This window comes from Vipera ursinii, assembly GCF_947247035.1.
Source record: "Vipera ursinii genome assembly, chromosome: 1".
NCBI lineage: Eukaryota > Metazoa > Chordata > Lepidosauria > Squamata > Viperidae > Vipera > Vipera ursinii.
The window spans coordinates 229,355,822-229,380,987 of record NC_139512.1 but is presented as its reverse complement, the minus strand read 5'-3'; the positions used below and the strand labels follow the sequence as shown (position 1 = coordinate 229,380,987).

Genomic DNA, 25,166 nt, shown 5'->3' with positions numbered 1-25,166 from the left:
TCAGATACCACCGGAAACAAAACTGAAATAATAAAGGAAATCAAACGAATTGGACCCTCATGGAAAAGTTTTTTTCTTCAACAAAGAAACTGCTCTTCAGAGTCTTGAACTACGGTAACTAAAACATTTTTGGTTGGGCAGTTTCCAAAAGGTTTTCCAGGCTAATTTTTGCATTATTGATGGAACAGTAACTATTAGCAGCTGCCTTTTAATTTATTTTAATTTAATTTATTAATATTTCTATACCGCCCTTCTCCCGAAGGACTCAGGGCGGTGTACAGGGCAAGAATAAAAACACAGAATTACAAAAGTTAAAAAGTAATTAAATACATGCCCATTTCTAAAAAAACAATACATAATAAAAACCCCAATAAAATAACAATAAAAACCCCACCAATCCCCCCTCAGGCCAGGCCGGCTTGTTCGAACAGGTATGTTTTTAGATCGCGGCGAAAGGAGAGAAGATCGGGCGCCGTCCGGAGCTCAACCGGTAACTGGTTTCATAGTTCCGGGGCACCCACAGAGAAAGATCTCCCCCTGGGGGCCACCAATCTACATTCTCTGATCGGTGGCACCCTGAGGAGGCCCTCTCTGTGGGAACGCACAGGGCGGAGGGAAGTTGATGCCGGCAGCAGGTGTTCCCTAAGGTACTCCGGACCCCTGCCATGTAGGGCTTTAAACACCATTACTAGTACCTTGAATCTCACCCGGAAGACAACTGGTAACCAATGCAGCTCACGGAGCAGAGGTGTAACATGGGAGTATTGGGAGACTCCCAACACAACTCTTGCGGCTGCATTCTGTACCAGTTGGAGCCTCCAGGTGGTCCTCAAGGGAAGCCCCATGTAGAGAGCGTTGCAGTAGTCTAGACGAGAGGTCACAAGCGCGTGAGTGACCGTGCATAAATCATCCCAGCTTACTGTTGTTATTTCTTTAATATGCTGTTTGGGAATTTCTCACTAGGGGAATATGGATGGATTAGATGTGCTGAACTTGATCCAGCCTTCAATTGTCTAATTATTTGCAGATGATAATCACCTGAATCCAAAATGAGCAATGCAATGTTGATCAGTGGTGGGATTTAAATATGTGAACAACCAGTTCCCTGTGTGGATGCTGCTTCCGGAAGTCCATTCTGGGCCTGGGCAAGAAAAAATTAGCTACCGGTTCTGCCCAAGTGGTGCGAACTGGCTGAATCCCACCATTGATGTTGATTGATTTCACATGGTTAGGAAACTATATTGCAAAAGATCAAAGCAAAATAGATATCAAGCACTTCAAGGCTTTAAATTAACTGTGGTCAAAAAAAAAACCTTATCAGGCTGGAACTTGCAAAGAACGTTCAAAATTATCAACATATTGAGAAACTGAAGTACCAGCATTCATGTACACTGCTCTACTATTTGTCAATTAAAATAGATATAAAATTAAGTGAAAGAGGCCAGAGCGATTCATTGATAAACTGGAGAAATGCCATTTACATTGCCTAACCCAGGCATGTCCAAAGTCCGGCCCGCGGGCCATTTGCGGCCCGCGGGGCGGTTTAATACGGCCCGCAACAGCCCTCCCTGCTGTATGTAAATGCGGCCCTCCCTTCTGATTGAGGGCCGCCCCTTCGGGAGCTGCTCCCACCTCCCCCGCCAAGGGGCCGCCCCAGGAAGCGTAGGCCAGCCCAGCTGCCGCCCCCACCCCGTCAGCCAGGCTCCGGGGCTCCACGCGGCTTCCTCCGCCTCCTCCTCCACCAGGCCTGCTCGGGGCCCGGGGCGGCTCCAGTGCGCAGGGGAAGCCCGCGGAGAGCGGATCGCGCCCTCATCCCGGCCGGAGCGCAGCCCAGAGAAGGAGCCGCTGGGCCGGGCATGCCCTGAGCGGCCGGGGGTCTCCGGTCGGGCCATGCGGCACTGTGGGCGAGGCGGGGGTGGCCGGCTGGGGTGTCGGCCTGCCCGCCCATCCCGCTGAGCACCTTTCCTGCACGCCGCGTCTGCCCATGGCGGTGGCTCCGGCTCCGGCGGCGCCGGGGCTCCCGGGCGCGGGGGCTCCGGCGGTGCCGGGCTGGCCGCTCCGGTACCACAAGGACCTGAGCCGGGCGGCGGCCGAGGAGCTGCTGGCGTGGGCCGGGCGGGCTGGCAGCTTCCTGGTGCGCGACAGCAAGAGCGTGGCCGGCGCCTTCGCCCTCTGCATGCTGTGAGTCCGGGGACCCGCGGGCGCCGCCTTGGGGACGGGCCGCGGAAGGGAGGGAGGGGAGGGGAGTGGGCCAGGGCGCGCCTACAGAAGACTCCCCCCGAGGCTGGGCATTCTGTGGTGGCGGCCCCGGAGCCTGGAGCGGGGTCCAAGCCTCCGATTTCTTTCTTTCTTTCTTTCTTTCTTTCTTTCTTTCTTTCTTTCTTTTCTTTCTTTCTTTCTTTCTCTCTCTCTCACTCTCTCTCTTTTCTCTTTCTTCTTCCTCTCTCCTGCCTCCATTCTCTTCTTCCTTCCTTCCTTCCTTCTCTCTTTCTCCTTCCCTCCCTCCCCCCATTCGTCCTTTCTCCTCCCCTCCCTTTCTCCCCCCCTCCCCCTCTCAGCCCTGCCTGGCGTTGGAGTCCCGGGGGTGACCTTCCGCCATGGAATCCGAGACGACATTTTCAGCTGCAGAAATGTCAGCCTCCCGGGACGGGCTGGGCGACCCCCCGGCGGGGAGAGGTGACTCCCATCCCCCTTCTAGTGGCTTTCCCGACTCCGGCCGCGCCGATCTGCCGCTCCTCCGGTGGGTTGAAGGGCCGGCTGCCTGGCCGAACCGCCGTGCTCCTTCCCCTCGCCCCGGGCTTGGTGCGGCGTCTGTGCTGGTGCAGCGAGGCTGACGGTGCGCGCCTGGCCTGGCTGAGCGCGTGGCGGTTCGGCCAGGCAGGAAAAGGTGCAGGAAGCGGCTGCCGCCTGGTAATGGCGCCCGGGCTCACAACGTGGAGGCGGCGAGCAAGCGCGCGCTGAGGGCGAGGCGGCCGCGGTCCAGTGAGAGAAGAGCGCCGAGGGAGTTGCCGGCCGGGCTGCACTGCTGCCGAGCAAAGCTCGGCCGGGGCGCCCGCTCTGCTCTGCCTGGCGCCAGCTCAGAGACTCCGCCCGCCAGGCCCTTCTCCCGCTCAGCCAGGCCAAGTGCGCACCGTCAGCCTCGCTACACCGCCTCCACGTTGTGAGCCCGGGTGCCGTTACCAGGTGGCGGTCGCTTCCCACACCTTTTCCTGCCTGGCCGAACCGCCGCGCTCCTCCCCCCCCCGCCCCAGGCTTGGCGCAGCGTCTGTGCCGGTGCAGCGAGGCTGACGGTGCGCGCCTGGCCTGGCTGAGCGGGAGAAGGGCCTGGCGGGCGGAGTCTCTGAGCTGGCGCCAGGCAGAGCAGAGCGGGCACCCCGGCCGAGCTTTGCTCGGCAGCAGTGCAGCCCGGCCAGCCACTCCCTCGGCGGTCTTCCCTCACCGGACCGCGGCCGCCTCGTCCTGAGCGCGTGCTTGCTCGCCGCCTCCACGTTGTGAGCCCGGGCGCCGTTACCAGGCGGCGGCCGCTTCCCGCACCCTTTCCTGTCTGGCTGAACCGCCACGCTCCTCCCCCCGCCGCGGGCTTGGCACGGCGTCTGTGCCGGTGCAGCGAGGGCGCGCCTTCTTTGCCGCCGGAGCTGCCCCGGCTTCGAAGCCCTCTGGCTCCCCTGGGCGAAGGCGACATCCAGGGAAGGGCGTGTGTGTGTGTGTGTGTGTGTGTGTGTGTGTGTGTGTGTGTGCACGTGCGCGCATTCTGTGTTTCACAGCCATTTTATGGGCTGGGATGTGGGGAGCTGGACAGGGGTAGGTAGGGCCCTGGCCTAGCAGAATTTGTGAAGTGGTGGAAGTGTGTGAGCTGATACCAGAGAGTCTGACCTTGTCAAAGTAAGTTTGACAAGGTCAGACTCTCTGGTAACAGCTCACACAGTAAGTTTTTTTTTTAATTTATTTAAAATACATTGTGAAAACTCAGCTGTCAGTTGATCTTATGTTATAAAATGAAAAGTATGCCATTTGCAATTAACTTGGCATAAAATAATTCATTTGCTTTTAATTGTAATTGTTCAAAGAATGTTCGGAAAAATGTTCGGCCCTCCAGCATGTTCACTTCATCCAATCTGGCCCTCTTTGAAAAAAGTTTGGACACCCCTGGCCTAACCAAACTCTCCAAAAAGATTTTTTTTAAAAAAACTGACAGCAGCAAAATCAAAGAGGAGCTCCCTGGAGAAAAATCAAATTTCACTCACTTTAGCATCTCCCACCCCCATCCTGTTTATCCTTCCTCCTTCCTTATCTAGTATGTCAGTAACAGAAACGCAGAGCATTAGCTCCTCCAGCTGACTATCCAGGACATTGTCTTCTTCCTTCGATACAACTAAGGTACTCTGAACAGCATCTGAGTGTGTACTGAACGCTATATGTGTGTATGTACTGAAAAATTCATGTACAAATCTGAAAAACTAAGATACCAGTACAGTTTAAAGAAGAGCCAGTTTGGAGAAAAAGACCAAACACAGTTCAGTAGAGATTAATAACAATATTACACAATTCAATTTCATTTTTCCTTATATTGCACCTTAGCCTTTAATTTGCTGCAAACATGGGGTGGGTATTTTTAAAAATTGTTCAATTTAAGTTAATCTTTTAAAAAGAACTTGTTTCTTTCCTGTAATTAAATACAGGATAATTTGAATTATTCTCTCTCTCTCTGTCTCTGTCTCTGTCACACACACACATATACACACACACCCAACCATTTTTTATATTTACAACTGTTGGCAGCATCCCTATGGTCAAGTGATCAAAATTCAGATGCCTGGCAACTGGTTCATATTTATGGCGGTTGCAGTGTCCCGGGATCATGTGGTCACCTTTTCTGAACTTCTGACCAGCAAAGTCGATGGGGAAGCCAGATTCACTTAACAATCATGCCACTCATTTAACAAGTGCAGTGATTCATTTAACAACTGTGGCAATAAAGGTCATTGAATGGGGTAAAATTCACTTAACAACCGTATTGCTTGGCAACAGGATCTAAGACTCCACCCCAATTTAACCACAACGTTAAAAAAGATACATAATGGTCTAACAAAGACCTGGTTAACTCACAATGCTAAAAGAGAAACCATTGTTATAAACCATAGTGGCTGAGTCCATACATCTCACTAAGCAAAAATCAAACAAACCACATTAGAATTTTTTATTTTTTATTTTATTTTAATTCCATTTATATCCCGCCCTTCTCCGAAGACTCAGGGCGGCTTACAAGCTTAGCAGTAGCCTTCATTCTATGTATATGCCTGCTTATTAGGGCTTTCACACACACACCCCAAGCGGCATTATTACAAAGTCAGCTTATTGCCCCCAACAATCTGGGTCCTCAGATTGACTGAACCCAGCATTTTCTCACAAAAACATAAACTTCATATTCAAAATATTAGGCATTATTTTTCCTCCTTTAAAAAAAAACAGTGCAAAAGCAATTGTTGAATACCTGCTTGGGGTAGCCATAAAAATCTTGTAGTTACTTTCAACAACAGATATAGTAATGCTTTTTAATATTGCATGTTAAAAACACACTTTTCCACGTTGTCCTTTGGAAAGCTCCATCATTTTAAATGAAAACATTTGTTCACATAGAGTGGCTCCCAAGAACAGTTCCTCTTCTAAAAATGCCTGGTAGATTTTGTAAAGGTTTTACAGTTAGTCTATATACCTTTTAAAATTTCAGTTTTGTAAATATATTGGGATAGCTGTAAAGATGCTTTTCTTCTTGAAAAATAGCCAAAACAGTATATAACAAAGGCAAGCTCAGTTTTGACCTCTTCTTAGGAAAAACAAACAAACAAACACAAACCTAAAGGCTCCCAGACAAATCTTATTAAATTTTGACATTTAGTTACATTCTACTATGAAAACTTTGTCAGCCAAGCTAAGCTTCAGAAACACCAGAGCAACCTAATCTAACATTTGCTGCAAGTTGTTTGTGTTCTCAGCCAACAACATGGTATATTTATACAAGAGTAAATCATACGGTGGCTCAGTGGGTTAGGACGCTGAGCTTGTCGATCAGAAGGTCGGCAGTTTGGCGGGTCGAATCCCGAGTGCCGCGTAACAGAGTGAGCGCCTGTTACTCGTCCCAGCTTCTGCCAACCTAGCAGTTCGAAAGCACGTAAAAAGGCAAGTAGAAAAATAGGGACCACTACGGTGGGAAGGTAAAAGCGTTCCGTGCGCCTTTGGCGTCTAGTCATGCCAGCCACATGACCATGGAGATGTCCTCGGACAAGCACTGGCTCTTCGGCTTTGAAATGGAGATGAGCACTGGCCCCTAGAGTCGGAAACGACTAGCACGCATGTGCGGGGGAACCTTTACCTTTACTTTAAATCATAGGAAACCAAGGTCTCTCTGATGTCACGGTAAGCATCCCTTATACATTTATTCATAAATACATTAACAGCCAGAGACATCTTACATATTTGTTTTGAAGTCCTGAGTGCTGAACTGCTTGCTAAGCAGTCTATTTATTTGCAGGCATGACTTCTTCCATCCTATATTATTACGCTTATTGACTTCCAACATCGCTTCCCTTCACATACACAATACAGGTAGTCCTCAACGTACAACAGTTCGAAGTTACAACGGAACTGAAAAAATGATGTAGGACCATTTTTCACACTTAACAACCATTGCAGCATCCCCGTGGTCATGTGATTTACATTTGTATGCTTGACAACTGGTTCGTATTTACGACAGTTGCAGTGTCACGAGGTCATGGGATCACCTTTTGTGACCTTCTGACAAACAAAGTCAATGGGGAAGCCAGATTCCCCTAACAACATTGTTACTAATTTAATAACTGCAGTGATTCACTTGACAACTGTGGCAAGAAAAGTCATAAAATGGGACAAACCTCAGTTAACAAATTTCTCACTTAGCAACATAAATTTTGGGGTCAATTGTGGTCATAAGGACTACCTGTATTTCATAATTTAAGTCTATTTGCTTTACCATAGCTTTCAATTCGCTCTTGCTATCTTTAAATTAAATACTGTTATTGTTCTTTCATGCAGGTTTGGTGATACTGTTTTGTGTGTGTATAGTCACACACAGTCTAGAAACTAGCCAATGTTGTTCATGTCGTATTTTTTTTAAAAAGTATGCTATTTCCCTTACATTCTTTGTTGGAATTTCAAAGTGTAAAAGATTTGGGATGCGGCTTGTGGGGGGCTTGAGATAACTACACGAATGATTGCATATTTGCTTTATATAAAATTCGGGTGCAGGATGCAAATGAAGACAATATTGTTCAGTTTGTACCATAAATTGTTCCTGCAAAAGTCAAGCATTGGCTTTTTCTTGGCAGCTAGGCTGTAAAAAAATATCAAAATATGTCTTTCAATCTGCTGCCTGCAATCTGTATACACAAAGCAGAAAATTAGGTTGGGGGCAAACTTTAATTTTTTAAAAAAAGCAACTAAAGAAATCTCACTGGTCTTCTTGAGTAAGATTTGTTTACGTAATTGTTAAATTTTAGTGTTAAGACCAGGAAGTACTAATGGAAAAAGCACTGATGAGATTACCGTATCCTTTCCTGAAATCATTTATTTCCTATTGGAATATTTCAAAGCCTTCAAAAAGTTTTTTAAAAACCCTTCCTTTTGTCAATCTTTCTTCAGGTTGGCTGGCAGACAGAGGTCACAAAAAATTGCCACTCCATCCACTAGAGTTGTAATCTTGGGTGCAAAACATGGAGCAACAAGTTTTGGCCACTCTATTTTGTAGCATTGGAATGTTCAGACTGTTTTGAGTTTTGCCCATCAAATTGTGGCTAAATTGGAATGAATGAAATGAAATATTTTGAGCTATTTGGGTCTCAAGCTTGAAGCAAAACATATTTTGTATTTCTTGAAAATTCCTGCTAGGTTTTTGAGTAATGTATGCAAAACCAATATAAGATATATGGCACTTTTTTGAGCGGTGGGGGGGGGGAGAAGAATGCCTTCAATTTAGTCTGGCAATGACATGAACAAGTCCATGAAGTTTTCTAGGGAATAGGAGTAGACCTCGATGTATGTCCATAATGGGGCCTGTCTGCCTGCCTGATTTTAAGTTTTTTTGCAATGGTCATTAAGCAAATACAGTGGCCATAAAGCAAACACCAAGCAATCATTAAGCAAATCATTAAGCAAATCAATGCTTCGCTATGGGTGACGTTTTGCTGAAAGCTCAAAGTACTGGTTTTGGGCAAAACCATTGAAATATGCAGTCATGTGACCATAAGGACACTGCAAATGGCCATAAATGTGGGCAAGTTGCTGAGCACCCAAATTTTGGTCATGTAACTGAGGAGGGGACCCAACCATTAGAACTTCAAATTTGGCTTAAAAGTCCCCTTTTGGGGTTGATCATTAATTTGATTGATTGTAAATCAAAGACTACCTGTATTTTTCAGAAGTGGTTTTCCATTGTGTTCCTTTAGGGCTGAAAGGAATGTACAGTCTAACTGTAGCATGTGTGATGCAGCAAATTCATAATTGGGTAAAGTAAAAAACTAGCAGATCAAAATGAAGAGGAGCCCAATACCAGCAATTATTTTTGCACCCCCATATATACTTTTTGTAAGAGTTTTGAAACTAAAACCAATTATTGGGTTATTCAAATATACAGTACTTACGATATCATACTCCAAGTTAGCATACTGAAGAAACCTTTCAACTAAAGGATAAGATAGCTGATTAAATCTGTAACGGAAGAGGTCTATTTCTTGTTGGATAAACCATCTCTTAAGCTCCTCCCTGTAATAAAGCAATGAACACATAATGAAAAGCAGTTGATTTAGACACATGCAGTAAATAAAGTTTCTCTAGAGACTTAATTTCAGTGAGATGGAAAAAAAGTTTATTCACATTTAACTTTCTCTTTTTACAGCTAATTGGAACAAAATAGAGTTCATAAGTCCTCAATGTTATTTGTAAATTCTTGAGTTCCTATGAGTAGCATTTTGCTTATAAGAGTGAAACTATTTTTTCTGCCTCCTTTTTAGAGCCATCTGAATATCTGTATTATAGGAAGCTACAATAGAATTTCAGTTGATACTGCACATGGAAAAAGCACTTCCTTCCATGTGTACCACATTATTTGGTCCCTGTGTTAATCCTAGCACTTAAAGAGATTAATAAATAAAATGTATTGCAATCAAGTTTTTTCACTACTAAATTTCCAAAAGTTTCTAAGCATTCATAAATCCAATTCCAGTTTAAAACTTTGAGGAGGCTATTATTATTAAAAATCATTGCCTTTCCCCTAAACAACAATTAAAATGTGTTTAAAGTAAATTTCACTGAAAGCAATGAGAATTGCAACGTACAATTGCACTTCAATTACAAGGCTTCTGTCAGACAACAGCAAGTTTGAATACAGCTTATAATTTTAAAATTATTTTATTCAACCATGCAAGAAATTGTACAAAAGCATAATTTATTTAGAAATGCAGAATGGTAATTGACCAGAGTTAAAGGTTTTATTTATACTGTTTGGCCCTGATGCCCTTGCACTCTCTGAAAGACCATTTGGTATTAAATCTTCTACTTATATGGACATGGCAATCAACTACTACCATTTAAAAAAAATCAAAAATAAATTTGGACAACGTACAAAAAATTTGAATTACAGAATCGAAATATCCTATATTACCCAAACAATGTATTCAGGCTTTATGGAATATTAGATATGTGTCTTCTCAAAATTAGAGAAGGAAATATTAATATTAAATTATATGCCTCAAATCAACAATTGACCCTTGTTATTATGTACTCATAGAATTTCAGTTGTACAATATCCCAGTATATAAAGAATACCCTTTGTATGAACTCTGTACTTTCAGATGGGAAAGACTGGACCATATGCTTCTATATAATCTAGATTCAATTTTTTTGTTTAAAATAAAATCACAATATAGAGAAATTGAATAAAATTATGTAATCTCTAATTTGTGTATGTAAATAATATTATGTATATTCAAGTCATGCATTCCAAGTCATGCTAGATTGCCTAAATCTTTTTTTGAAATGAAGGATGATTTGGAATTGCGGGACATTTGGCGTGAGAGACATTTGCAGGAAAAAGATTATACTTTTTATTCTGACAGGCATCAATCTTTTTCGAGGATTGATTTTATTTTGATGACTAATGATTTTTTTTTGAGGACTAAAAGGGTGAAGATCTGTGCAAGAACTATTTCTGATCATAGCCCAGTTTGGTTGGAGATTGATAAAGAGAAAAAGGATAGGCGCTCTTGGCGTGTAAATGAGAACTTATTTAGGAATCAGAGAAATGTGGAAGAATGTAAACAGCGGATGAAAGATTTTTTTGAAATTAACATGAATAAAGGTACCTCTATGGATATGGTGTGGGATGCTAGCAAGGCCTATATGAGAGGGGTGCTGATATATATGAATAATAAACATAGACGTGCTGTGGAAGCTAGGAGGAAAGAACTGGAAAAAGAAATAAAGGAAAAAGAAAAGGTTTTGATTTTGAATCCAGAAGATGTGAAGACCAAGGAGGCTATTAAATTGTTAAGAGGACAATTTGATAAATTAATGGCTGACCAAGTGGCAACCAATTTGCGGTTTGCCAGGCATAATACCTTTTGCAACGCCAATAAACCAGGTAGATGGCTAGCTTATAAATTGAGGAAAAAACAAAGGGCTTCTAATATTGACAAGATTGAGCATAAAGGACGGGTTGTGTTTCAACAGGATCTTATTAAGGAGGCATTTGTGGATTTTTATTCTAAATTATATGTCAAGGAGAAAATTAATGAAAAAGACATTGATATATATTTGGAGAATGCTAGCATCCCGGTTCTTACGCAAGAACAAAAAGAGGGGATTAACCAATTGATTACAGAGGAAGAAATTTCTATAGCAATTAAGGAATTGAAGGTGGATAAAGCACCCAGTACGGATGGCTTGACTGCGGCCTATTATAAAAATCTGCAATTAGAGATGATAAAACCGTTAAAGGAACTGTTCCAGACAATCCAGAGGGGGGGAAAGGTGCCACCGTCGTGGAGAGCAGCTTTTATTTCCTTGATTCCGAAGGAAGACCAAGATGCTACTCAAGTTAAAAATTATAGACCAATATCGCTTTTAAATACAGATTACAAGATATTTGCTAAGGTTTTGGCTAATAGGCTGATGAAGGTTCTACAACAGGTGATTCATGGGGATCAAACAGGGTTTATTAGTGGTAGGCAAATGAAAAACAATGTGAGGCATATAGTTGATGTGTTAGAGTTTTTGGAAAGGAATAACCAGATCTCTGCGGTGCTAATTTTTTTAGATGCTGAAAAAGCTTTTGACCAACTGAATTGGCAATTTTTGTTGAAAGTTCTAGACAAAATGGATTTTGGGGGGAATTTTTTGCAACCGATTAGGGCATTATATCAAAAACAAACTGCCCGAATTATAGTTAACAATAGCCTGACAGAGGCATGTAATATCGAGAAGGGCACAAGGCAAGGATGTCCATTATCGCCCTTGTTATTTGTGTTAACGTTAGAGATATTATTGGTTAAAATACGGAATTCGGAAAAAATTAAGGGGATACAAATTGGAGGTCAGGATTATAGATTGAGAGCATTCGCAGATGATCTGGTTGTTACAGTTACCCAGCCAGAGAACTCTGTTGTGGACCTGATGGAGATAATAACACAATATGGAAAGGTTTCTGGATTTAAAGTAAATATACAGAAAACTAAAATTTTGGCCAGAAATATGACAGTTTCGCAAAAGGCTCTCTTAGAAGGGCTCACTGGATTTGAGATTGTTAAAAAGGTTAAATATTTGGGGGTGTTTTTGGCGCCCTCTAATACAAAGTTATATAAAAATAATTATGAAATATTATGGGGGAAAATTCAGAAAGAATTGGAGAGCTGGGAAAAATTGCAATTGTCTTTGCTGGGACGGATTGCAGCAGTGAAAATGAATGTCCTGCCTAAATTTCTATTTTTATTTCAAATGATACCTATTCTTAAGAAAGATTCTAATTTGGAGGAGTGGCAGCGAGGTATCAATAAATTTGTTTGGGCAGGGAAAAAGCCACGAGTTAAACTTAAGATTATGCAGGATACTCGTGAGAGAGGTGGCCTTAAAATGCCCAATCTTAAACTATATTATGAAGCTGCTGCATTAGTAGGAATAAGTGATTGGATTAACTTGACACAAGAAAGATTATTAAATCTTGAGGGTCATGACTTGTTGTTTGGCTGGCATGCATATTTGTTGTATGATAAGAAGGTAGACAATGTGTTTAGAGTGCATATCTTAAGACAGGCATTGTTGAGAGTTTGGAAGAAGTACAGACACAAGCTAGAGTGCAAGATACCATTGTGGGCAATTCCAAAGCATGCAATAGAAAATATACATGCTGGCTTCAAACACGATGTGACCACGTACAAGGAGATGCTAAGTCTGGAGAGAAACGTCTGGTGTTTGAAGTCATATAGCCTATTGCGAGATGAGAAAGTTGTTCAAAACTGGTTTCAATATACTCAGTTACGGGCCAGGTGGAAAGAAGATCAGAGAACTGGTTTTACAATGACTGATGAAAATTTGATAAAGCAAATTAGAAATCAGGGTCCAGCACACATTAAACGGATATATCTTGCATTGATAGAGATTGATTCTGAAACAGAGCTTGTTAAGGACTGTATGATAAAGTGGGCTCAAAACACCCAGGAAGTTATTACAATGGACACGTGGGAAAAGATTTGGGTGAGGAACGTAAAATTTACACAAGCTCAAAATTTAAGAGAGAATTTTTATAAAATGTTCTACAGATGGCATTTAGACCCTAAGAAGCTTGCAAGTATGTATCCGAATTATCAGCCTAAATGTTGGAGGTGCGGTGACGAAGATGCAACATATTTTCATATATGGTGGACTTGTAAAAAGGTTAAGGCTTTTTGGATAAAAGTCTGGTGGAATATGCAGAAGATTTTTAAACAGAGGATAAAGTTTTGCCCGCAACTTTTTTTGTTGGGAATAATTATAGATGCTACAGTTGTGGACACTAAGTTGATGCTTAATTTAATTACGGCAGCGAGACTTTTGATAGGCCAGTACTGGAAGAAAGTGGAACTGCCGACTATAGAAGAATGGACTTTAAAGGTTTCCGACCTGGCTGAGATGGCAAAGATTTCGGCTTATTTGAAAGATCACTCGCAAGAACGCTATATCATGGAATGGAGAAAATGGATTGAGTTTATCCAGAACAAGTATAGGTTTAAGAAGTTTTATGTAGCATTTGAATAAGTCTTTCTTTTCCTTTTTTTTTCTTTTCTATTTTTGTTTTTTTATATATTTAATAGATATATATATTTATCTTATATAAGCTAGAGAGTGATGGATTTTAGAGTTTATGGTTTTTAGTATATGGTTGTTTATGATTGTTTTTCTTTTATATATACCTTGTACTTAGCTCTGGGAAGTCGGGGGGGGGAGGTGGGAGGTGGGAGAGGGTGGGGGGGTGAAGGGAGGGGGAGGGGGGAGGGGGGAGAGGTAGGGGGGGTGAAGGGAGGGGGGAAGGGGTTTTAAAGGAAAATTGTATGTTAAAAACTTTTTAATAAAAAAAAATATTATGTATATTCTTTATGTATGTAGAGTAGCATTTATATATTATATTATTTATACTATCTATATAAATAAACTGTAAAATTGATGTATCACTATATAAATGTATTTCTATCTATACAGTTAGGATATAATTTAGATATTTAGGTGTTTCACTTTATTAAATTAATTTCTGTTTAATTTAGAGGTTTTCATTTTTTCCTATTTTTCCTGTCTCCATTTTATTTTTTTAGATTTTTCCTCCGCCTTCATAACTCAAGATTTCTTTTTTAAAGTAGTTAGTTCATATAATACTAATATAGTTACATCACATTAAACAAATTATTTTTAAAATCAATTGTAATATTTTTACATTCAATAAAAATGTGTGAAATAACACATAGAACATTTATTTTAGTAAAGCAGCATTTTGTTTAAACTTAGATATGGAATATGTCAAATATATAGCCAGCAATAGTGTTCTCTTTTGTTCATAGACAAAAAAATTAAAAACAAGTAATTGTGATATCAAACTATAATATCAAATATTTTTGAATAAAAAAAATGTGTCAATGTAAGTTTTGCCTCATGGTGGCACTGTTGATCTACTAAAATCTCTAGCAGACAATCAGCTCTAGCTTTCTCACCATCATAATTATCACATGTATTGTAAAATTATGCCTGTTTTTTCAACTTGTTGTGTACCACCTTAACATTAAGACATCACATGATACAAAAAGGTTATTTCGAAGAATCAAACATTCATTGTAAGCATCTGAAGCTTACAAATAAATCCTAAAGGCAACATGGTAATTATTTAAATAGTTGCCAAAACGCCTGATGGAAAAGCCAGGATTCTTCTGATAACTTCTTTCTTCTTTTCTCAATTTGAGCTCTATAATTTTTGAGCCATAGCTTTCCCCAATATAGGCTTAAATGCAGATTCCATCAATTGCTCTCCACAGAGAGGGGGGGGGGAAATCCTGAAATTTTGTTTATTTGTCTGTGAAATTTGTTTAAGATGCTCACTGAAGTGCGCATGCATATACAGGTAGTCCTCAACTTACAACCATTTGTTTAGTGACCATTCAAAGTTACAACAGCACTGAAAAGTGACTTTTGACCATTTTTCACACTTACAACTGTTGCAGCATCCCCACTGTAACATGATCAAAATTTGGACAGTTGGCAAATGGCTCAGAGTTATGATGGTTGCATAGCCCCGGGGTCATGTGATCATCATCTGCAACCTTCTGACAAGCAAAGTCACTCAACAACCGTGTTACTAATTTAACAACTGCAGTGATTCACTCAGTAACTGCGGCAAGAAAAGTCATAAAATGGGAGAAAAAACACTTAACTGTCTTACTTAACAATACAAATTTTGGGCTCAATGGTAGACATAAGTCAAGGACTATGTGTACTTAAAAGAGCATCTGGGATTATCTCCTGAAGAATTAAATATTTATAGACTTTTATCGATCTTTTGACAAAGAAAAAAAAACACTTTCCCTTCACAACAATAAATGATTTCCATTTTTCCCCCAGAAATCATGCATTATAATAGCATCAACTTAAGAGGTATTATATTTAAGGAAGACCATATCTACAGCCAAAATGCTGGCTGTTAATAATAAAGCTAGCATAGGGCCTTATTATTTGAGACCCTACTATCTGTAACTTCTGCTGGTCCCATTCAGTCCAAGAGGGTTGGCACACTCCAGGTTTCTTTGATCAAGCAATGCCACCTGTCAGGACCCTAGAATGAGGTTCCCCCTGTGATCTGGGTAGCTCTGACCCTACTGGCATTTTATCTGAGGATTCACCTTTCCCCAAATGGGACAAGCCCGCCCCACTCGTGTCAGTGGAAGAGGCCTGCTACGGATGCCGTCTTCTCAGGAACTGAAGCGGGTGGGGTCAAGAAGAGTGTTTTCCACTATTTTTTATTTTTTATTTTAATTCCATTTATATCCCGCCCTTCTCCGAAGACTCAGGGCGGCTTACAAGCTTAGCAGTAGCCTTCATTCTATGTATATGCCTGCTTATTAGGGCTTTCACACACACACCCAAGCGGCATTATTACAAAGTCAGCTTAATTGCCCCCAACAATCTGGGTCCTCATTTTACCTACCTCGGAAGGATGGAAGGCTGAGTCAACCTTGAGCCTGGTGGGATGCGAACCTGCACTAATTGCAGGTAGCTGGTGTTACTTAAGGAGGCATTAGCCCACTGCTCCACCAAGGCTATGGTCTCACCCCTGTGGAACAGTCTAGCCCCAGAGGTGAGAACTGCCTCCTCCTTTTGGCCTTCCAGAAGGATATTAAAATTTGGCTTTGCCAGTTGGCTTGGGTCCCCAGGGGGCGCTTATCACTGAAGTTGGCTGGCTGGCTGGGTAAGAAGACCTCATCTCTGCCCTGTCCATCTCTGGCCTCTTTGAGTTTCAGTTTTAGTAGTTTTTAATGATCTTTTAGTTTCAAGGATTTAATTATTTTTACTTGCTTTACAACTTGTAAGACACCAGAAGTCACCTTCTAGGGAAGATGGGTGGCATTTTTTATTTAAAAAAAAAGGAAAGAAAAGAAATTAAAAAATTGGATGATCTTAAAAGACCTGGCTTTTCATCCAGGCTTTGAGGTAGGCATTTCTGCCCAATTTCGCACATTCCTTTGTCTTACTGGTATTTTTTTCCCTGTGTTTTTAATTTGTGAACCACCCATAATTGCTGGGATTCAGGCCATGCAATAGAGTATTTTGATCATATCTGCAAATAAAACACTTTCTTCCTCCTGCCATACTCACTTACAGAGATTTTTCTAGCCATTTTGGAAACCACAACATATACAATATCAAATACATCTGAAAATCATAATACACTATAGGTGTTAACATCTGGACCTTATAATAACTAGAGAGAAATAGCACTTACGATTGGCAGTAGGCAAGGCGCAGTATAAAATGAGAAATATGGTCTTTTCTTCTTGCATCATAATCAGTTTCAGCCAAAGCCTAGTTAGAAAGAAATACAGCAGTAAAACAAAACCTGCATCACAAACAGCATAGCATACTATATATTAGTGAGTGGTAACATCACCATGTAAACAGAAGGCAAGCTCAGATAACTAGGTTTCCTCTTTCCTACTTTCTTTTCCTACTTTCCTACTTTCAATCTCCTGCATCCTCAAAGAATCGAGGTACAAAACAGTTCAAGTTGTATTTTATTTATTGCAATGCGGGGGGAACGTTTACAAGATACTTTTGTCTAATTTGACCAATTACACCCACTGTAGACCCAACACACAAAGATTGTCCTGTTTGTCATCACCTGAACTCCCTGGAAAAGTATTTGGGGTAGTTCAGAAGTCTACCAGGCAAGGAGGGTAGGATGTAATGGATAAAAGAAAAGGAAAGAATAATCCTAATCTACCTTTTGTTTTCTACAATTTTGTATTTTACTGACCTTAACACTTTGCTACAGGGAAAGATAAAAAGCCAGTCATTTATAAGGACAATAAAAGGGCTAACTGCAGGGTTTATTACAAGGGCCATCAATTGGAACCCGGTACACAATAATCATTTGGAAGTATAGGAGGAAGCGCCAAATTCAAAAGTGAAAATTGCATTACATCCAAGATCCATTTAAATTGGGTCTCTCCTCAGATGGTATTTTCTTTTATCCTGGGTGCCAAGCTTCAAGGACATATTATTCACTTCTACTTACATGATATGGAAATTTAAGGTGCCGAAGTTCCAACTGTAGCTTTTCTTGGTAAGAGTCACCACCTTTCACATAACTCACACCCAAGTTCTCAACTGTTTTGAGTACTGCAATAACCACACAAGAGTCTTGAAATATGACAGTGGAGCAGAGATTAAAAACATACAGTATCTGAAAATATTAACTTTCATGCAATCAACATATTCTAGCACTAAGAACCAGATTATACCAATCACATATATTATGAATGCTATCATATTGAACAGAATTAAAAATGTATTAGTTCGGTTAACTCTCAAAAAAGATGAAGATATATACAATTCCACCAAAATATGAACTTGGATCATTCTGAAAAGCTACACATAATGAAACAACTATTTTGTGTTATATACTCTATATACTCACATTTTAATCTATCTACTGCAAAACTTTCGAACTCCATCAGAGAAATATTTTCAGTAGGGGGCTGCAGATAGAACTGGACACTAAGAGGATATGACTCTTGTTTATCCCCCAATTTCAAAACTCCCCGTTTGACATATGAAGAAAACTGCATTTTTCCACATAAACCTATAAAGTATGTTGCAAAACTTTAATAAAACATGGAATGAACAATCAAGACAGAAATAGATAAGCATGATTCAGAATATTCATTACATATATCACAATACAAGTTTTATTCTGGGATCGAATTGCTTCTAGGCTTGGTTACATGTTTTGATGTTATGATTTTCTCCCAAACCACAGCTACATACTTTTAAAAGCAATTCAAACTTTACATTTTGTAAAAATCAAGACACTGACAAGGAAATAGCATGAGGCAGTCACCAGGAATTGAACTCAATTTGAGGACATCTTTACTGTACAGTAAATGAACAACATCCATTCCTGACCCCAAAGGGAAAATATAGATTAGAGGAGGCTAAACTCCTCTCCACAAATACTTTTATAAAAGTGGATTGAGGCTATTCTCCTGCGGTATACTGTTACAGCAAAAACCTTTTATTCCTTAGTTACTGATAGCAATTTAATGCTCAGTTTAAAAGAAGCAACAAGAATGAATCCTGTAAACCACATCTGACCCTAAATGACTAGAGACTTATGGCTAAAAGAAATATGATTTGCTATTGCCATATTATCTAATATTTGCTAAACATGCCAAGACATGGATAAACAATCTATAGTTGCACACTTAATCCAATCAAGTGATTCCACACAATATATTGAACCATAAATTATCCACAATGAATGAATTCAGCTCATCCAATAGAGTACAAGTAGTCCTCGATTTATGACAATGCAGCCCAAAATTACTGTTGAGACATCTGTTAAGTGAGTTTTGCCCCATTTTATGACCTTTCTTGCCACAATTGTTAAGTGAATCATTGCAGTTAAGTTAGTAACCTGGTTGTTAAGTGAACCTGGCTTCCCCATGGATTTTGCTTGTCAAAAGGTGATCACATGACCTTGGGACATAGCAACGGTCATCAATATGAACCAGTTGCCAAGCATCTCAATTTTAAACACACGATCATGGGGATGCTAAAAAGGTCATAAATGTGAAGAATGGTTGCAAGTCACTTTTCTTCAGTTATAACTTTGAACAGTCACTAAATGAACTGTTGTAAGTCGAGGACTACCTGCACAAATTCTGCAGGTGCCTCGTTTAAATGGGAGGAGGAATCATGTTGTCAGCACCTTTCATATCTGCCGGAACGAGGTCTTCTCTCTGGAATTATGGTCCCCACACATCCGAAAAGAGGCAGAGAGCCGACAGAGGAGAATATTAATTTGCAGCTCAGGGTTTGGCCCTGGTGCTCCCCGATCTCGGAGGTTTTCTTGCAGACGCTTCATTACCAAACATCATCAAGTGTGTAATGTTGCCTAATGAAATGCCTGCAAGAAAACCACCAAAGGTTCAGGGGGCACCAGGGACCCCCCAGAAGCAGAAATGGACCACCGCAGGGTTTTGGTGCCGCACTTGTATAAAAGAAAACCCTCCAGAATTCAGTCAAACTAGCTAACGAATAAAACGCGTGGAGGATCCCACTGGTGTGACAACACCTAAACAAGAGCGGGGATCCACTTAAGAAACTACTCACCGACTAGCAGCAATCTGTAGGATAAGCACCAGAAAGCCGACTAAATCTCCCGCGCGAAATCAGTACGCGGTGGGCCCTCCTCGTGTCGTCATCTCCTCTCCTCCGTTCAATCGTCCATCCGATTGGCTCTTCCGACTGCTTCTAGGGCGTTGCCATGACAATGCCCTCGCCTTCTTCCACGTCTGTCATTTAAGGGCTGTTGTGGGCGGGCAAGGAGGCGGGGGGGGGGGGAGAAAGGCTGAAAATCGAATGAGCTGCGCGCGACAGGCGAGACCTAGCCGGAAGTAAAGGGCCTCCAGTGCGGAGAGGGCCTCCCTGTGTTTTGTTTTAGAGGAGTCTCTGGTTTTCGAGCCATCAGTTTGAAGTGCTCGTTAAGTACCATAGAGATAAATATGTGAGCGTCGCACACAGCCCCCACTTCCGGTTTCTAATTTAACGCGGCCACCGGAAGGATAAGAGAGGAAATCGTGCGTTGGAATAAAAGAATTCTGCCCACCCACCCCCCAATAATTCTGAAAATTGTGGAAAGCGATCCGAGGCTTTCGATGTTGCAATTTTCCTTCCTTTGGTTCATGTTTTGGGATAGATCACAAGGTCTTTCTTGGCCTCAGCAGAATCATCATCAGAGTTGGAAGAAACCTTGCAGGTCTTCTAGTCCAACCCTCTGCTCGTGCACGAGACCCTGTAGTACCATTTCAGATAAATGGATGTCCAATCTTTTCTTAAAAGCCTCCAACGATGGAGCACCCACAATATCTGAGGGAACACCTGCTGCCGGCATCAAGCTCCCTTCGTCCAGTGCGGTCCCACAGGGAGGGTCTTCTCAGGATGCTGCTGGTAAAAGATTGCTGCGGGTAACACCCAGGGGAGGGCCTTCTCAGTGGGTGTGCCTGCCCTCTGGAACCAGCTGCCCGTGGAGCTTAGGACTGCCCCCCGATCTCCGTTCATTCCGCCGGGACCTGAAGACCTGGCTTTTCGAGCTCTCTGGCCCAGGCTGAGAATTTTAATTTTAATTGGGGTTTTTTTTACTTTTTCAGGGACTGTTGTAATTATTTTTAATTGTTTTTAACTTTTGTATGTCTTGTTTTAAATACCCTGTAAACTGCCCTGAGTCCTGCGGGAAAGGGGGGTATATAAATCCAATTAAATAAAATAAATAAATAAACCCCTGAAAGCAAGCTATTCCATAGGTCGATACTTGTTGTTCAGACCTTTTCAACTCTTTATCTGCATGTAGTATTAAAAATGTAGCTGGAGGCCAGTGTTCCCAGTGCATCATTTCGCCAAGACTTTATGACAGTTCAATAACTCTTTTCTTGATTCAGTGTAAACTGGTATTTACGTTATTGTGGGTTGTGCAAGCTCACTTTTGTTGGTTGACTTCTTTCAGACATCAAGGACGTCACCAGTGAGGCTCGTCTGTACGCTGTGTGTCCAAGTATCAAAAGTTTTATCCTCATGTGTAGTGCTTACAGGGAGCTGTCCTGCCTTATTTTATCTGTCTAAAATGATATAGGGTCTCCTGCCTGAGCACTAATAGACCTCTAAGGTCTCTTCAAACTGTTAATTTTGTGATCCGAGGCATTCTCAACATAATTTAAAGATATGAATTCTGTCATCCCTTTTAATGGTCCAGCTTTCACTGCTATCTGTTGCAGCTGGAAAATTTGTCATTTTACCTATGTGGCCAATGTAATATCACTGTGTTTTAATATTTTTCTGGATCTGTCGGTCTTTGTCCCATGTTGCAGCCGCAAACACCTTCTCTGTGAGTGCTTGAGTCTAAGTAGATAAAAGACTGATACTTCTTTTCACCTTATTTACAGTGAGTTGGTATTGTCTGTTGACATATTGTTTTTTTTAAAAAAATATTTAAGTAGCAAACCAGCTTCTGCATTTTCTTCTTTCAGTTTCAACAAGCCTTTTCCTCAGGTAAAGTTATAGGAAAAGAAAATTGTTTCTTTTTAATCATATGTTTTGGCAACCTTGGGAGAAAGAACATGAGATATATTTTACTAATTGCATTCTTTACAAATATTTAGGCACTGCATAAGAACTGGAATAAACCAAGGAACATACCTGCATGCATGCACACGCACACCCACACATTAGAAATACAGAGAACACTCAGACTATTTTAAGACATTTCTTATAGCAGCAGCCCCTAGGTAGTTCACAAGAGAACTATAAACATTTAAAACAAGGTAGCAATAGAAAATAATCCACAAAACAAAAATGACAGAACAAAACCCAAACCTCCACTCCTCAGAAGAAGCTGCACCCATCCTAGCCAGTCAGGTCTTCAAGGCCTTCTGAAATGCCAGACAATGGGAGAAATGGCAGATCTTGGGGGTAGGGACATCATTTCAGAGGGCAGGTGTTATGATATATATGTGTATTTCTAGCTGGAATAGTAAAAAAACCTTCCAGAATCTTTTCGTTTTCTTCCATTTCCTAGAATTGATGTGTATAAAGCCTTGCTAACTGAATATAGACAAGGCTCATGTTGGTCAACTAATGATGCCATCAGTGCCAGATAATTTTTTAGAAATATATAAGTTCAAAATAGTTTCTAAATGTTATATAAAAGGTCCGCTGATTTCATCATAAAGTAGTCTTCGGCTTAGGACCACATTTGAGTCCAAAATTTCTGTTGTTCAGTGACTCACTTCTTAAGTGAGTTTTGCCCTATTTTACGACATTTCTTACGACAGTTGTTAAGTGAATCACTGCAGTTTTTAAGTTAGTAACCTGACTGTTAAAAGAATCTGGCTTCCCCATTGACTTTGCTTGTCAGAAGATTGCAAAAGTTTATTATGTGACCCTGGGACACAGCAACCATCATAAATATAAACCAGTTGCCAAGTGTCTGAATTTTGATCATATGATCATCGTAATGTGGCAAAGGTAAGAGTGAAAAACTATCTTTAGTCACTTTTTTCAGTGCTGTTGTAACTTTGAACAGTCACTAAATGAACTTGCAAATTGAGGACTACCAGTATATTTATTTAAGAAAAATTATATGCCGTTTCATTTAGATTTTTCCTACCTGAATATAGCAAGTGTTGTAATTATTTTTTTATCTCATTTATAAATATATTTACTCATGCCCATTACGAATCATGGAACTTCAAGCAAGTAATCCTTTCTTTTTCAATGCTGTTGTCTTAATACATTTGGAAAATTCAGCCTATTTCAACCAAATAATATACCAAAATTTGGTTTTTTATTTTTGTTTTTCTTCCATTTACAACTGAGTTTTAATCTTTGTATACAAGGTTACCAGGAAGTATACTTATACATTGGTTGGGGGGAGGTGTGTGTGTGTGTGTGTGTGTATAATAGAATGGGAAATCAAAATGTGGTAAATATTTACTTATTATATAACTGCTAAAAAATAAACCTAGTTTTCATTTTTTTCAGCAACTAAGGGTCCCAATAATTCAACCCTGTATCCATGAAAATTAATACAAGGCAGGCTTTCTCTGTAGGGAGAGAATTTATTTACTTTACAAATGTTATATAATTTAAACACAACACACATGTATGCATATACATTCTTAATGATTATCTCCCACTGTAGTCTAAGAATCATCTAAATTCCTACAAATATGTACAATAAGTGTTTTAGTGTTGTCATTAATCTGTGCAGCATTAAACTTAGGTGCTGTAATATCAAACAGTGAGGAAACGAAACGGACCCATCCAAAAGTAAGAATAGTGTAACAATCTGCTGTGTGCTTGAGCCTTCCTTTGGTTGTGATTAAACAAACCGTTATGATGTTTAAACTGAGATGAAATAATTTCCAACTACTGCAATTATAAATAACTATAAGAAACTAAGCTTGTTGTCTAATATTTAGATTGAAAGCAAATTCCTCCTGAATTCAGTGGCTCCTGATGACAAATGATTGAACTATAGTATTATCTATGTCCCTTCCCCTGTTATTTGTCATGTCCACTTTAGCAACAGGAGATTCAACTAATAATGATTAAAGCAAGCACGTATGAGCCTTTTTTTCCTTTTCAAACAATCTGTATTTTGTATAGGATAACATAAAAATTGGCTCAAGGTTACGATGATGATGATGATGATAATTTATTAAATTTGTATGGGTAGTCCTCAACTTACAACCATAATTGAGCCTGGCAATTATGTCCATAAATTGTGATGGTTGTAAAGTAAGTCATGACATGAAAGCCAATGTTTCCTACAGGGCATATTTTCTCAGGAACTGAAAGCAAAAAACTGATTTCTGGAAAAAAATTGTTGCGGATTGCAGTCATACAACCATGCAAATGCAGACTGGTTGGTGAGTCTCCAAAATGCGATCATGTAAATACGGGCTGGGTGGGAGGAAGGACACACCATAACTTTGGAACTAGAAGTAGCTTTTGCAGATTCGTAATAAGTTCAAACAGTTGTTAAGTGACTGGTTGTAAGTTGAAGATTACCTGTATGCCACAATAAATAAAAGAAAAAAGATGGCAGACACGATGAAGGGGGGGCTCTCCCTCGCCAAAGGTCTGGGTGAAGGCTCTGAACAATAGCAGAGGGGAGCGGCGGGGGGCAATCTGGATCTTAGGGGACCTCATTCCAAAGGGCAGGGCTGCTGCAGAGAAAGTGCACTTTTTGAGAGTCCTAATCGAAGAAAACCAGAGTGGCGTCTTAACTGGTCAGGCAGAGCTTGTGGGAGACAGGCATATGAAAAACATAATTCTCTTAGTTTTGCTTTCCAATTTCCCAAGGTCATGGCTGAGTAAACAAATTCAAGGGTGAAGAATGGAGTGCTGCCTCACATTTATTACATGTTAACCTCAATTATTTTGTGGTTTCTAAATTATTTCTCAGCTGAATTGTTTACATAAAGTAGTCTGAAGCCATACCAAAAGCTTTGTCTGATACAGAAGTGCGTTTATTTATTTATGATATATTCCTAACTTATGGGGATATATGTATTCATTCTGGTTTATTTCTATCATGGCTACGTGTGTGTATATGTAGTGAAATGTGTATCTAGTGGTGTGTGTGTGTGTATGTGTATATGTATGTATGTGTATGTATATATATATACTGCTCAAAAAAATAAAGGGAACACTTAAACAACACAATGTACTGTATTTAATAGTAGGATGTCTTATCTTGTGTTCCCTTTATTTTTTTGAGGGTCCAAACTCACTTAACAACTGTCTCACTTAGCAACATAAATTTTGGACTCAATTGTTGTAAGTCAAGGACTAGCTGTAGATAGGTAGGTAAATAGGTAGATAAATGATAGACAGATGGATGGGTGGATGGGCTGCAGAACCTCACAGTATACTTAATGGCCTGAAGATATCTGCGATGTTAATCAAGTGAATCTCCTCAGAAAGTAATATGGTTGGTTTCATGCGGTATACACACACACACACACACACAAATATGTATATGTATACAAATACACATATATACATTGTGTATTTGTATACATATACGCGTGTGTGCGCGCGCGCGTGCTGTATGAAGCCAACCGTATCTACTTTCTGAGGAGATTCACTTGATTAACCTCGCAGGTATCTTCAGGCCATTAAGTATCCTGTGAGGTTCCGCAGCCCAAAATGACCATCCGTTTTGTTTGCTAAACTACTCGGGGCTTTTGAGCTCGTCATCTCGAAACGGAAGTCTCCCCAAATCAAGCGAGCTTCAACTCCCCGCCAAGAGCTCTCGGAAGGTAGCTCGGAGTTTACGTCGAGGT

At 40.7% G+C, this 25,166-nt stretch overlaps 1 protein-coding gene across 1 annotated transcript in view; it reads right to left on the bottom strand.

Annotated features, from left to right (window-relative positions):
- Positions 1-19,599, bottom strand: part of PRIM2 (DNA primase subunit 2) — a 121,178-nt gene extending 101,579 nt beyond the window's left edge. Inside the window, exons 1-5 of the mRNA XM_083350368.1 lie at positions 19,432-19,599; positions 17,735-17,899; positions 17,333-17,436; positions 16,541-16,620; positions 8,673-8,793 (exon numbers count right to left, since the gene is read on the bottom strand). Of these exons, the coding sequence (XP_083206494.1) occupies positions 8,673-8,793; positions 16,541-16,620; positions 17,333-17,436; positions 17,735-17,885 (456 nt within the window). The 5' untranslated portion in view covers positions 17,886-17,899; positions 19,432-19,599. The remainder of the gene's footprint in view (positions 1-8,672; positions 8,794-16,540; positions 16,621-17,332; positions 17,437-17,734; positions 17,900-19,431) is intronic.
- Between the last annotated feature and the right edge of the window lie 5,567 nt (positions 19,600-25,166).